The 14714-nt window shown below is 54.4% G+C and overlaps 4 protein-coding genes across 4 annotated transcripts; 3 read left to right on the forward strand and 1 right to left on the reverse strand.

Annotated features, from left to right (window-relative positions):
- Window positions 1-4408: 4408 nt before the first annotated feature.
- Window positions 4409-8264, forward strand: PFLUO_LOCUS6358 (uncharacterized protein; the record flags this gene model as incomplete). Its single annotated transcript, XM_073783896.1, has 5 exons — window positions 4409-4477; window positions 5334-5613; window positions 5675-6742; window positions 7275-7928; window positions 8071-8264. The coding sequence occupies 5 exons, from the start codon at window positions 4409-4411 to the stop codon at window positions 8262-8264; spliced, it is 2265 nt and encodes a 754-aa protein (XP_073640405.1).
- A 909-nt stretch (window positions 8265-9173) lies between these two features.
- PFLUO_LOCUS6359 (uncharacterized protein) lies at window positions 9174-11184 on the forward strand (the record flags this gene model as incomplete). The annotated part of the gene is made up of 2 exons (XM_073783897.1): window positions 9174-10981; window positions 11037-11184. The coding sequence occupies 2 exons, from the start codon at window positions 9174-9176 to the stop codon at window positions 11182-11184; spliced, it is 1956 nt and encodes a 651-aa protein (XP_073640406.1).
- Window positions 11185-11777: 593 nt separating this feature from the next.
- On the reverse strand, window positions 11778-12617 carry PFLUO_LOCUS6360 (uncharacterized protein; the record flags this gene model as incomplete). Its single annotated transcript, XM_073783898.1, has 1 exon — window positions 11778-12617. One exon carries the CDS (start codon window positions 12615-12617, stop codon window positions 11778-11780), a length of 840 nt encoding a protein of 279 aa, XP_073640407.1.
- A 654-nt stretch (window positions 12618-13271) lies between these two features.
- PFLUO_LOCUS6361 (uncharacterized protein) lies at window positions 13272-14150 on the forward strand (the record flags this gene model as incomplete). The annotated part of the gene is made up of 3 exons (XM_073783899.1): window positions 13272-13488; window positions 13567-13880; window positions 13941-14150. 3 exons carry the CDS (start codon window positions 13272-13274, stop codon window positions 14148-14150), a joined length of 741 nt encoding a protein of 246 aa, XP_073640408.1.
- Window positions 14151-14714: the final 564 nt, after the last annotated feature.

Here is a 14714-nt window from a genome sequence, read left to right on the forward strand (position 1 = left end):
CGATCTGACTGTGTCGCAAATCCACCCAAATGAAGTCCACGCGTCCCCATACGGAGTCATCCTCCGACCGCAGCGAGGGCCTCGATTCGCGGGCCAAATCTTCCGTCGCGTCGATCCGCCGTCTGGGGTGGTGGAAATATTTGCGCCACATAGCAAATCATCAACAATCACTCGCCCTTTAGTTAGTATTTTGTTGTCTGTGCTGTGCTTTGATTTGATTTGAGGGGGGTGCGAGGGAACAGGGGCGCTGGGTTTGTTTTCACGCCCGATTAATGCCCGAATCGAATCCTGTGCCGGATCTTGAAACTGCTGATGTACAGTAAGTACCCGTAGTATGTAGTATAGGTGTATTACTTGTCTCTTGGCCTGACGGGAAGAGCTGCTCGTGGCGATAACGGCCCCCATCATGTCTCCTTCCCTCCCCGTCGGGGATCGACGCGCCGGCTATGGGGGCGAACTCGAACCCTAGGTTTGCTTGTGGTGGGCATGGTGTCTGAAGAACTAGACCAGTCGCAGATTTTTTTTTGGTTTTTATTTTTTTTTTTTATTAGCACTCGGGTCCAATCTATTATGGTTCAGCGACTGGGGCAAGGGCTCAACAAGGTGGATCATTTTTGAGTTGTGTGCTTCGCAATCAATTTCCTCGATAGAAAGCAAAAGAAGACGACAACGAAAGCTACGAGTAGGTATTGCTCCGGTGGAGACCTGAGGGGCCTGACGGACGGACCGTGTACAGTTAGTTGGGAGCTAGTCACTGGTGGCCAGGCCCTAAGTATAGGAACAGACACCCCCTCCTCTTCACTAGATTACATGCGATCCTCTTGGATCATTGTGGGCGAGAATCCATCTGCAGCTGCGGTCTGGAGAAACATCCTGAAACAGCATGTCCGCCACGCGACACGCCATCGGCGCAGCTGCAGGAGCACAGCACACCCGAAAGAAAATCGGTGGCAATCCTTGACCGCATGATCGATAGGGTGGTCCATTATTACGAAGCGAGATCCATGGGAAAACAAACCCGTCTAATTTAGAGTGTATATATGTGTCTCAGTAGTTTTGGTTGTAAAGTAGTTGGTTGTCTGTCACTGTGCGGTCTGATAATTGATTGACCCCCGTCGGCTCCGGATGGTGGGGCCGGAAATAGTTAGCAGTCGCTTTCTTGTTGGCTCGATGCGGGGGCGAAACCAATGACCAGCACGAGTTAGTTTGGCATGCAAAGCACGAAGAGGGGGGGGAGAATCGGCGAGAGCCGCCCTATGTGAAGCTCAGGATGTGGTAGTGATCCCGGTTCTGATTAGCTGGCTAGCCAGGCGCTAACTCGCCGGTACCATGGAATGGGCGACGTGCGGAGTTGGGGGATGCCCATGGATTGTTGCCAATGGCCATTGCATCAATAGAGTCAACCGGGGTGTGACAACTTTAATCAATTCGTTGACAGACACACGCTAAGATGCCCGTCTATTGCTTGCTAAGCGGCTAAGCGAATGTCCATCGGCCCTCTCACCACGGAGATTTCCTCCATGAGGTTATAGATAGTCGGAGTAATATGCGCGCTGCAAGGGGGAGCGAGAAGACCCACGAAATTTGCGTCCCAACGTGCAGACGGGGCCCTCATGTCGGAAGCCAGCCAGAGCTGCAAACGAATTCAGTAATAGGCCGCTCAGGCCTGTCGCTGGTTTTTCGTCTGTTCTTTGTCGCCGGAGCATGACGCAACAACCCTCCCCGATCGACGGCGGCGTAGTGATTCTTTCTTTGCCCTGGATGTCGTGTAGTAATGAGCGGAGTGAACCCTGGCCCGACCTTGTCCAACGTCTGGCTATTTGCCACGCCCCAGTCGATCCGGGGCGGCAGTGGCACTTCTTTGTTAACCCCTGGGCTGATCAACCGCTGGCACGGTTGTATTTTTTTTTTCTCTCTCGTTTTAGTCTGCTTACTATAATCCCGATACCGACGGTGCAACCTCTCTGGAACTGTGTGACATTGCGCGCTGGATGGCATGTGCTCACCGAGGAGCGAAGTTCATACCAGACCGGAGCTACATACAGAGCTAGCTTTGGCAGTGGCCAGACCACGCACCAGGCCAGACCACACACCAAATTTGGTAGCACGGCAGCGACCAGTGGGTCTATCTATGTCTCTTTCCACCCGAGAATCGTTTCTGCGAAAAGAAATTACATTTGCTGTGAAGTCTCAGCTGGGAAAAAAAAAGAAAAAAAAAAGAGAGGTGGGTCAAAGGACACTGGCGAGGCCGGCACCCTGCATCGATCACGGAGCGATGCCAATCATGGCCCGTCCACAGGCCACCGTTTCGCTCGGCCCCAGAGTGGAAAAGAGGGTCGTGCACCGCGATTGACTGGATTAGCCCCAACCTTGGCCTGAGTTCCTGAGATAGGCTCCCCAGTGCCTCCCGAGTCTCCGCCCGTGCAGCCAACAATAGTGGACGATCTCTCCTGAATGGCCGCCTGAAGACGAGGACTAGCCTGCTTCTGGAAGGAACCGGCATCCACAATCTTCGCCGTGAATAAATCAATGCAACGCCGTATTATTTTCAGCGAATTGTCTGGTCGTCGCCAATCGGCACGTTGATTGCCCCTTACGGCCATTACTGAGCCTCCGGAGCCGATTACCCGTTCCTGAATGCTCTCTGAGTGGGAGGGCCCCTTCGACTGCTGGAGCGTAGGCCTAATCAGGAAACCACAGATGGAGGATCGTCTGGGATACTGCGGCCTCTCTCCAATCATAATCATGAGAAACCCAATTCACAGACCTTCGCGGAAGGCCCCGCGGCCCCCGGACTACCGATCTTTCTCTTGGGCATGGGCGAGAGAACTGCACACGCGGATCTAGTGAAGCGGAAGGGGTCGGGTGCCGAGATGCCGATTGCAGACCAGTTACCCGGAGAACTCGCTCTCCTCGGAAGGTGTGTACAGAGTACAAAGAACTTCGGGTGCTAGTCGACGTCACAGTTGCTTCTCGAACCAACAGCGTTTTGACCAGAACAGCGCCAAGTCCAACTAGCCTAACGCCATTCCAGACTAGGGGCGAACTCGGGTGGAGGCCCGCATCGGAGCATTGAGCGATCTGCCCGTCCATTGGTCCATCCGTGTAATCGACGAGTCAAGGCCGGTCTTGGGCGACCTTGTCTAGACTTTTAGTTAGTGAGTTAGAAGCAGCCAGATCAGGACTCGACCGTGCCGCAGGTTCGAGAGAAATGCGGCGCAGCTTCGTCGTCAGCGGGAAGCAGCAGCATCGATCATCGTACGGCCGTGGAACTAGTTCATCCAGTGGCGGACAGGGGGGGTTGAGGATCAGCCGCTGCGCCTTTTTCGACCGGGTTGCACAGCGACTTTCTGCCACTCACGAACGCACTCGGGTCACAGTGGGCGGCCGTTAGGCTGTTTCGAGTTTATTTGGGGAGAGTGAAGGAAAAGAAACAAGGCTGAGTCCGATCACTTCAAGTGGAGTTCCGCAGCAGCAACAAAGAAAGCCCCGCCGATCCTTCGTTCGATATACTCCGAGATGTGGAAATCGCACAAAAAGGGTACCTGAAACCGTCCTTTAGTTACATACCGTCAGCCAGCCCATCAGGCCGTTCAACTCCGCAATTGCTTCTGGTGGGGTCGAGCGTTTGATGCTGCTGGAACGTCATAAAGGGCAAACATTAGGGTGCCTTTCAAGCCCTAACACATCTGGATGTAAACCCTCCTTGATAACGTCACGGGTCCACCTCTTTGTCTTTCGTCCTCGAGCGTATCAGCGTCCCTCCACTCCTCCGAGGTCTGTTACCTTTGTTCTCACCACGCACCGTTCTGCATGGTGCACCTCATCGCCCCCTTGACTATTCCTCTCCCAGTATATCGGATGTGAGCCCGGCTGTAATCGCTCTGCTGCACCTATTCGGGTCCATATTATTATTATTATTCCCGCGGTCCTGTCAGAAGATTCCTCTTCCTCCCTCTCTCTTTCTCTCCACGATTCTTTTTCGTGTCTGCCACCATTCCCCATTAGGCTTTTATTCTCTTCCTTTTTTTCCCTTGTCTTTTTTTTTTCTTTTTTTTTATTATTTTTCCCACCTCTTTTTATCGCTCATCGACAACAGGCGAGAAATGGGGCTCCCCGGTGCAGCTAAATAACAACCCTGGACCCTCCACCGGCCTGTAACTCGCATCGCAACCGTTGCCCACGTCGAGTCCTGAACCCCAGTCAGTAGTCAGTGACTAGCCGTCACGCAGCCTCACGGATCGCCCTCGTGCCCGGATCCATTGTGACAGTCGCTCCACGCGCGCTTCTTCCTCCCCTGGTCATTGCTTTCCCACTGCCGCCAGATCGTGATCGGATCCCGCCCAGAAAGCGAGTACCTCGCCAGATTCAAGCATTGACTGCGAAAAGTTGTCATTTTTTGACCGGCATGGTACAGGCTGACCTTGTTCCTTCGCCCGTTCCTGCCAACTACAAGGAAGATCCTGTGGAAGATCCGGTAAGTTCCTTGTTTTGTCTCTTCTGCCCGACTGCAATTTATGTCTTGTGTTGTGAGAGTCTTTTTCCCTACTTGAATATCATCAGGCCATTGGTAGTCTTTTTTTCTTTCTTTTCCTTTTCTTTGCCTTTTGCTGTCTCTTTTTTCCATGTTGGTCTCTCGGAGTGCATGTCGCTGCGATTTTGGTCATTGCAGCGCGATTCTTCTTTGCAAGGAGCTATGCTGGTACTCTCCAGTTCAATTCGTTCAATGGCCTGGGACTCGGACAAAGGAGTGTTTTGCCCTCTCTGAGACACGAAGGATAAGGTCTCGTCAGAATGCTGCACGGCCAAAGGTCCATCTTCGCAAAGCAATCAGCGGTGCAAGGCATCACTCAGCGCAATGCTTCCGAGGCTACCCCAGCTGTACCAGCTATCAGCGGCTCCGACGCTATGGGGCAGATTTTCAGCCTCGAGTGTTTGATTCTCCCGGGTTCGCAGTCTTGAGACACCAAAGGTGACACAGATCTGCCGCATTGCTTCGACCCTGGACCGGCAATCCTGGCAGCACCCTGGCTCTTGGTTACGCACCAAATGCCCTCACCCCTGTTGCAAGGCATTGCTGCTCCGTGGCCCAATCCAACCCCTCCATGACCGGATGCCATGCTTACGGTTTCCACATACTGTCTTGATTTATGGCGTCACTCCGTCCGTTCTTCATCTGTTGTGTCCATAGACTCTTCGTGTTTTTCTCTTCTCCTTTTGCTCTCCCGCGGCCACCTTGTAAGGTTGTCATATCACCATGCAGTCGGGCTCGAGCAGTTGTGCGCTGAACATCCGATTCTTCCTTTGATACTGATAATGCGCTTCTGCCACAGCTTCGTCACAGCAGTTCGGGGCATCCGGGCTCACAACAGTCTCAGCACTCCTTACAACAACCTCGATCAGCCGGACTTGTACAACCACAGAAGCCCGGCCCTGCGTCGCCTATTCAACCCGCGACCTCGATCCCCTCGGGCACATACTCCCACCGCCTAGGAAACAGCGTCCTACAGCCCCAGAGCCCATACGGACCACCGTCGCAAGAATCACCCTACTACACTACCCACCCGACTCCATACACCACCTCGTCTACCCCGGGGCAGTATCACTCTAGCGGTAAATTTAGCTCGGTTGCTCTCTCTAGTCGGTGACCATAGCACTGACACGCAGTCTGTAGGACCGCCCGACCTCATGGCAACCACCGCTCAAATGCAGAGACCATATCCCCCAATCTATCATACTCCTCAGTCCGGCTCACCGGCGTCGGTGGCATCGCAACCACCGCACGACCAGCATGGCCGCCACATCTACACACAGTCGCCCCAGATGGCGCCGCAGATGTATGGATATCCGCCGTACTCACCGATGAACCCCGTCCAGCCCTCACCATACGCCACACACCCGTCTCCTCAGCAAAACCCACTTACAACGCAATCCATGATGATGCCTCCTCAAACCACCTCAGCGCAGATGCCGCCACACTCTTCCGCTCTATCGAACAGCCCCATCCTCAAGATGGACTCGTCGCAGCAACCCACTCCACCGCAACGAGCGATGCTCAACCCGCCGCTCCCTGGACCAGGCAACCCCAGCATGCAGGCCAACAACGCCCATCAAAGCCCGCCGCTAGGAACCAGCTCCAGCGCAGCCCCTGGACCCATTCCCGCCACAACACCGCTGGTCGTGCGGCAGGACAGCAATGGGGTGCAGTGGATTGCTTTTGAGTACTCGCGCGACAGGATCAAGATGGAATACACCATTCGCTGTGACGTCGAGTCAGTGAACGTGGATAACCTCAGCCAGGAGTTCAAGACAGAGAACTGCGTGTATCCGCGAGCGTGCTGCAGCAAGGACCAATACCGGGGTAACCGGCTGGTTTATGAGACCGAGTGCAACGCAGTCGGGTGGGCGCTGGCTCAATTGAACCAGGCCTTGCAAGGAAAGCGCGGACTCATCCAGCGAGCCGTGGATAGTTGGCGAAACAGCAACCAGGATCCTCGGCTGCGCAGTCGGCGGGTTCGCAGGCAGGCCAAGATCAATCGACGGGCATCGGCTCCAGCCCCTGCTCCTCCTCCGCATATGGCTGCCGCCAGTCCGGTCGCTCCTGGAATCGGTGGTGGTGGTCATATGGCGCCGCCGGCGCCTCGCCCGAATCTTGGGTCCATGTCCATGGCTCATCAACATATGCATCATCATCATGCTCATGCTCAACCAGATGGAAGCCCAAACCATGAGGAAGTCAGCGGTATGTTTCACCATATATGATGTTCATATTCTGTTCCGTTGTCGTTCGATGTCTCTTTTGCACCGTGCGCGGCGGGATATGCCCTATGATCATGTATCCTCTACCCTACCTAAAGGGGGAATTCTCTGGGAACGGCGTTTTTACCTTGTATGTGCTGTATGTGTATATGTGGGATGTTGTTGCAGTGTGCATGTGTCTCTCGATGGCTGTATAAGACGGTCGTCGGTCCACTCGTGTATTCCTTATCTGGACTGGACATGCTTCTTTCATTCTTGTGTTGGCTTTCTTTTGTTCGTGTGTTATTCCTCATACCCTGTGCGCTCTATCTATCGTCTTACCATTTGATACCGCCGCGTTTCTTGTCATTTCTTTCTTGTCATCTTTCTTTTCTTCTTTTTTCCCCCTTGCAACCTGAATTTGTCACCCGACATGAAGTACAGCGTAGGCTAATTTCTCCCTGTCCTGCTTGCGTCCCCTACTATAGGCACCGCAGAATATCCTACTGGTGTACCGCGTACATCCATTGACACAGGTCGTCTCCCATCTGCAACCGATCTCCGCCCCGCGCAGGTTTTCCACGGCTCTCTTAATCTACCAGCAGCGCCCAGCTCCAGTGCTGGGCCGTCGATGCCGCCGCTCCATCAGGGAAACAGCAACTTCAACCCTGTGGGTCGACACCACCCTATCGCGACGCCCAGCCGCGGCGCCGACGACGACACGGACGAGCAAAATCCCACGCATGCCGAGCTCTTCGGCTCGCTGCCTGGCGGCAAACGCCGCAAGTTCCTGCAGGTAGACGACCCGCAGCGCGGAGCGCGCGTGCGAGTCAAGATCCTGCTAGACGATGTTAAGATGCACGAGATCCCGGACTCGTACCGCCGCTCAAACGCCGTCTACCCGCGCACCTACTTCCCCGTGCAGATGAAAGACGCGCCGGGCCAGGTCGTTCCGGGGAAGCGCTTCTTCCGAGACGACGCCGAGCAGGCCGACGACGCCGAGGCAGCGACAGTCAGCCGGACGCTCGTACCTGCGCCGTCGCTGGACGGTGGCGAGCGCGAAATCGCGGTGCCACAGCTCTCGCGGCGCAAGCACCGCAAGGAAGTTCTCCTCAATGACCTTGCCTACCGCATGAGCTGGAGCCAGAGCCGAGCGTTTGCCGGGCGCACGCTATTTTTGCAGCGATCGTGTATGTTTGTTTGTTTCACTTTCTTCATAAATAGCCCTACCCAAGTTCCATCCCCCGGCCGGGAGCACGTGGGACGGAGATCCCGGGCGCGGCTGAAACATTGTCTCACCAAAGAACATGGCTGACTAGTTTCCGGTTACAGTAGACGCTTACCGCAACAAAATGCGAAGCAGTATGTTGGCCGCCGGACAGGACCCGGCTACCATCCCCGACCACTTTGACACGCGACGTGGCAAGCGCCGGTTTCTCGAGCGCGCTGGCCGAAATCTGGCGACTGAGTCTGGTGAGACCCATGGGTCCGCGGCGCAGCGGAGTGCGGAGGAAGTTGAGGGCTAGTCGTCAGATGGTGGGTTTATGGCGTTGGCTTTTTCTTTTTTTTTTCTTCCTTCTTTTTCTTCTTTCTATAAATGCTTTGGGATCCAAAAAAGGGAGATGGCGATGATGGGATTGGGTTGGCTTGGAAAGGACAGGATTTGGCGCTGATCAATATTAGGGTTAGGATTCTACAGGATGGAGGATGGGATTTTCTTAGTGTTCTTTTGTGTTTAGGGCTATAGTACGCGATACCACGAATGAATGAATTTTCTCTAACGTCAGAACGTTCTCGGATGTCTCTGCTGCAAGGAATTTTGGCGATGCCCAAAAATAGACACTCTAGGCTGCCAGGGCCAGGGTCCACAAGGGTCCACCCCAGGGTCCGATCCAGATGGGCTGCCCTTGATATGGATTTGTGATCAGACAGATCGCAAAGAAGAGGTTGTACATTTGGAAATGATAAAAGCAGTAGAATAATAGGAAATAGGTACAACATTAATTAGTCGTGCCCAACCAGCATGAGTATTCTGGTTGGTGTGGTAACTACTGCTATACTTAGTCTCCAGCACTGACCCGGTTGTCCCGGCCACCATTTGTTGACTGGTTGCAAGCTAAACCCCATTATCTCTCTCCCTTGCTGTCGTCCCTTTCAACCTGACACCACCCTCAAACACAGCCTCATCCTGCTGATTTTTTTTCCTTTCTCTTTTTTAATCTATTTTATTTCCGTGTCTACTTTACCCACCCTATCGTCCGTCGTGGGAAACCGTGGATCCCAACCCTGGATTCCAGTCCTAGCGTGCTATGCCAGTCTAACACCTCCTTCCGCTTTTGCCTCCTCCCTCGACTGATTAATCCCACCACCTTCTCCCTCCTCCATTTTTCTTTCCGACAAACAAACCTGTCGTTTGAATTGCTCGCAACGCAATCATGTCCGGTCCACATCGGCGATACGACAACTCCAACTACGATGGCCGTGATGTGCCCCCGCCGCCATCCCACCGCTACTCGCAGTCGATGCGAGACAACTCGACCGTGACGCCGGACGTGGACAATCTCGGTCCGGCCTCGGTGGGCGGCGGCATCAGTGGGATCGCGCTGGGTGTGGCCAATACCCACGATCGACTGAGCGGCGTCGATGCCGTGCGCGGCATGCAGAACAACGATGGCTTCACAGGGCCCGCCGAACGAGGCTACCACTCAACCCCCTCCGACAACCCCTACGTTCCTCCCGCGGCATATAGTAGCGCCGAGTCATTACGACACGACCGGTCATATGGCTCCAACATGGCTCTGGGTGCGGCGACGTCTCCCCCAGGCATGCAGACACCCGGCCAGTCATCGACACACCTCGGCGATGAGGGCCAATCCCACCGCAGTAGTTTCATAAACCATTCACGCTACAACAGTGGTGGTGGCGGCATTATTAGCGACGGGCCCTATCAGCGCCAATCCCACTACAGCGGCTACAGTGGCGCGAACATACCGCTCGACATCAACCCGGATGAGATTGCTGACGACGGTGACGACGATGGATTCTTCACTCCGGCACGGAATCGTGGATCACACGGAGCGGCTGCTGCAGCAGGCGGTGCGGCCGGTGGGGCAATGTTGGGCGGCTTCTTCGGAAAGGGCAAGGGTGCCACTGACAGTGGCCCGGAATACGGACCAGTCCCTGGTGGTGGCGGTTTGGAATCGGGAGATGGAGAGAAATCGGCACGCAGGAAGCACATGGAAGGTCGTAAAAAGCGAGGATGGCTCGTCGGCATCCTGCTTGCTGTCATTATTCTCGGCGCGATCATCGGTGGTGCTGTGGGAGGCACGCTGGGAAGCCGAGATAAATCCGGGGACGGATCATCGAACGATCAGAGCGCGGCGCAGGACGCAGCGGATAATGGAGATCTCGGCAAGGACTCCGCGGAGATCAAGGCGCTGATGAACAACCCAGAGCTGCACAAGGTGTTCCCCGGCATCGACTACACCCCGTGGGGAGTGCAATATCCGCTGTGTCTCAAGTATCCGCCCTCGCAGAACAACGTCACCCGCGACATGGCGGTGCTGACGCAGCTGACGAACAACGTCCGGTTGTACGGCACGGACTGCAACCAGACGGAGATGGTGCTGCATGCGATCGACCGGCTCGAATTGACCGACATGAAGGTCTGGTTGGGCGTGTGGATCGACTCTAATCACACGACGATCAATCGCCAGCTGGATCAGCTCTACAAGATCCTCAGTGAAACCAAGGACACCTCGATTTTCAAAGGGATCATTGTCGGGAACGAGGCTCTGTACCGCGCAGGACCTGACATCCAAACCGCCGAGACCAACCTGCTCGGCTACATCAAACAGGTCCGCACCTGGGCCGGCAAGCACAACATTGACCTAATCATTGGCACCTCCGACCTAGGCAATAACTGGAATGCCGAGTTGGTGGCTGCCTGTGATATGGTCATGTCCAACATCCACCCTTTCTTCGCCGGTGTCAGCGCTGAGGTAGCCGCCTCCTGGACATGGGACTTCTGGCAAACGCACGACGTGGACCTGTCCGCGGGTGAACCCAACAAGAAGCAGATCATATCCGAAACCGGTTGGCCCAGCGCTGGTGGTAAAGACTGCGGTGCGAGCCCTGAGTGTGATCCTTCAACGCCAGGGTCGGTTGCCAGTATCGATAACATGAACACTTACATGTCGGACTGGGTCTGCCAGGCTCTGGAGAACGGCACCGAGTATTTCTGGTATGTATCTCTTTTGTTGAGGACTTTGTGAATTCTATCTAACTGTCTACCATAGGTTCGAGGCCTTTGACGAGCCCTGGAAAGTCATCTACAATACCCCCGGCGAAGACTGGGAAGATAAATGGGGCCTGATGGACGCCGGGCGCAATGTCAAACCGGGCCTCAAGATTCCAGATTGCAACGGCAAGACTGTCTCGTCATGATTACTGGCTGTCTGACCATCTTAATGGGATCATGATCATTAAAAAAACATCTGTGCATATGTGCATTGTCTCACTCACCTCGCCTCGCCTCCTCTACACACCATCCTCCCCTCCGCCCGACCCTCTCCACCTCCGACAACTTATACCTACCTTTCTGCATCCCTCCGCCGCCTACTACTCTTCATGACCCGTGTCTCTCCCGGGTCCGCTTCTATCTCCCTTCCACCGGCGTTTATACTATCAATCAGCATCTTTGTACCTCTTCATCAGCGCACTTTATGCTTTGTCTTTCTGGACAGTTTATTTTTCGGGATGGTGTTTTTGTCTGGCACGAGTTGGTGGTATTGATATCGATATTTGGTGTTTTTTCTATGCGTGTGAATGCATGGGTTTCGTTGGGTCATGTTTTATGTGAATATGTTCTGTTACGTTGGATTGCTTTGAATCTCACGAGTCTATCTTCATTATATGCAGATTCTGTAAGCCACTTGTAAGCCAATATCTATCCATCTATGCCAAAGGAGCTCCAATGCACCATAACACCGCCATATATATATCAATCCAAAACCCAAGGTGGGTCAGCCGAGAAATGCTCAATCGGATGAATCACCATGCCTCGCATATAACGCCAACCGCCAAAATGCTTCCTCACACGGCGGAAAATCCGGCATTAACCGCGGCCGTGTGTGTTCCAAGAAAGACCTGAACTGGGAGTCGATTGTATCGATCTGATTACAGAAGAGAATCCGCGGCCGAGACAGGAAGATCTGCAGGAGATGCTTGGACTCTGCGCCGGGACAGAAGACCACCGAGTGTTGGGTAACGAGATCGAATGCGGCCGGGTGCTCGACGACTGTGATACCGAGGGACTCGAGAAGCTCGCGGTCCAGCGTGTTGAACACGGGATCTTGTGCATATACTGGGACCGGACGGTCCTGTTGTCGCCTCACCAAGGCCTTGATCGCTACCAGCGCAGCGAGCTGATAGAGACACACCGTGCGGCGATCAACCCAGCCGCCGCGCAGGAAGCCGCTCGGGCTGCCGAGCCCAATGCACACGATGGCCTCGACGGGAGGAGTAGCAGCCGCACTACTGGCAGACTCTGGCAGTGCTAAGCTTTGGAGCAGTACCTCTCGCACCCACGCCCACGAGCGCGAGTCCGCCCACTTCTCGCCGTGGCTCTCGAGCTGCGTCTGCAGCTGCGCGAGGGTTAGCCGGCTAGGTGCTTCGGCTGGTGCCAGTACGGGCTCTTCTTCCTCCTCCTTCACCACTTCCTTGTCGTTGTTGTCCAAGGGTGTATTAGTGCGGTGCGTAGTTGTGCGCATTACGCGCCGCACGTTGCTGCTGCTGGTGACATGGGTCCAGCCGTCGTCGTCGGTCACTTGGATCCGTTTCTGGGGAGTTGTGCGCCGGGTGCGCGAAGTGTGGGGCATGGCGCAGGGGTTATTATATAAGGTGGTATATCGGCATTATGAGTGAGTATTGATATAGTCAAGGTGTAGACCACGATATAGACGATGGGATGAATGAGAATGTGGTTTTTTTTTCGCGGGGAATAATTCGAGATTCTTGGCGATGCTTACATCACTCTCGTCCTATTCCTGTTCCGAGCCCTAATTCCTCACCAGAACTGCTCAGTACATTTACTTCTGCTATACCTTCACAATAGCTGACTGAATAATGTATTCATATGCACTCACTGACTCCCATTTAGCTAACGGACACCTACAGCAACTGCTTCGACTACTGCGATCCCGTCACAGCTAAGCGCCCGATGCAGAACACACTCCACCGGCACCAGGCAAGACCCGGTCTAGCGCCAGCCCGGGCGCTTGGGCGTCCGCAAATCAGCACGCTCAGTCCTGTGCGACGAGTGATGGCACTTGCAGCCGGCCGTGATCGACCACTCGTCCAGCTGCACAGTCGGTCACACCAGCACAGGCAAGAAGACATGGAGCAGCGGTGCCCCTCAAAAAAGACGCTCCCCCGATGACTCGGGCGTGCTGGGTTTTCCAAGCTTCTTTAATTCCTTCGTTTTGTATACATTCACACAGACTCTCTGTCTCTCTCACACACTCTCTCTCGCCATGGGCTTACAACACTCGATAGCGCAGTGGTCCCTCGTACTGCTGCTACTGTGTCTCGGTCTGGCGGATGCCCACACCATCATCACCTACCCGGGCTACAGAGGGAATAACCTCCACACGAACGGCACTATCCAAGCAGCCAACGGACTGGGCGTGGCCTACGACCCCAAGAATGGCACACTCATGTATCCCTACGGCATGGAATGGATCTATCCTTGTAAGGGGATCTTCTTTCTCTTGTTGCTTGCATTTGAGCGAAAGTCATCAATCATCCACTAACCACTCCCGAAAAAAGGCGGCGGCATGCCGACATCGACAAATCGCACCAAATGGCCCGTTCGGGGCGGCGCTATTGCGGTCCAGCCGGGCTGGTTCCAGGGCCATCAGACCGCGCTCTTCTACGTGAATATCGGCCTCGGCGCCACCCCGTTGAACATGAGCCACCCGGTTGTCTCGCCCTTCCAGATCACCGGCCCCTCGAATAACCCGTACCCGGGCACCTTCTGTCTCCCGCAGGTTCCGCTGCCTGCCAACATCACCGTGGTCCCGGGCGATCTGGCTACAATCCAAGTAGTGGAGACGGCGAAGCATGGCGCTGCTCTGTACAACGTAGGTCTTTTTTTTTTGTCTTGTCTTGTCCACGAATAATATGCTAATTGATGATTCTAGTGCGTCGACATCGAATTTGCAGCCGTCAACGACCCTGAAATCCAAGAAGTGACCCGTCACAACTGCTTCAACTCGACCGACCTCAGCTTCCAGTACATGTACACAACGAGCGGGATCGGGTCTGGGGCCAACATGCTGCAACTCCCGACGCGCTCGACCATGGCGCTGCTGCCGTTACTGCTGGCCATCGGCTTTGGCGCGTTGATGTAGATAGCCATTGCTTATTGTTGTGTGTCATTATTGCATTTGTGTGCGCTCTGCTTTCTAATTTTTTTCTGCTTTTTGATTTCCTTGCTTCATACCCTTTGTTTTCCTAATATGCGCTGCGTTTCTTCCCTCAAAATGCAAGGCCGTCCTGACCCGGCGTGAAACATGTTTGAGATCTTTCTGGCGTTTGTGGGTGTTGGGATTCTCATTTCTCCGGTGCCATATCTGGACAAATACATTCGAGGCCTTGGCCGTCCTTTCTACATTGATTTCCAATTTGCTTTGTAGTGAGTCGTAGTTGTATCCATCAAGTAACTCGAACTGCGTGCTTGAATTCGTGTTTTGGTTCGCGACGTGGCAGGATGAGTGGTCGGTCGCGGGTCCAGAGGGCGAGTTTGCTTCCCGGATGTGGAAGTTCAAGGCTGTTGTTGGTATGGAGCGACTGGTGATGACGAGGGGGAAAGTCTATAGTATTAAGTGAGGGAGTGTCTCATAGTAATAAAACCGTGGGCCCGTTGTAGTTAGTTCCTGGCCTGAGAGTCAGCAAGCAGGGATACCTCTGGTAGG

Source organism: Penicillium psychrofluorescens, assembly GCF_964197705.1.
Source record: "Penicillium psychrofluorescens genome assembly, chromosome: 4".
NCBI lineage: Eukaryota > Fungi > Ascomycota > Eurotiomycetes > Eurotiales > Aspergillaceae > Penicillium > Penicillium psychrofluorescens.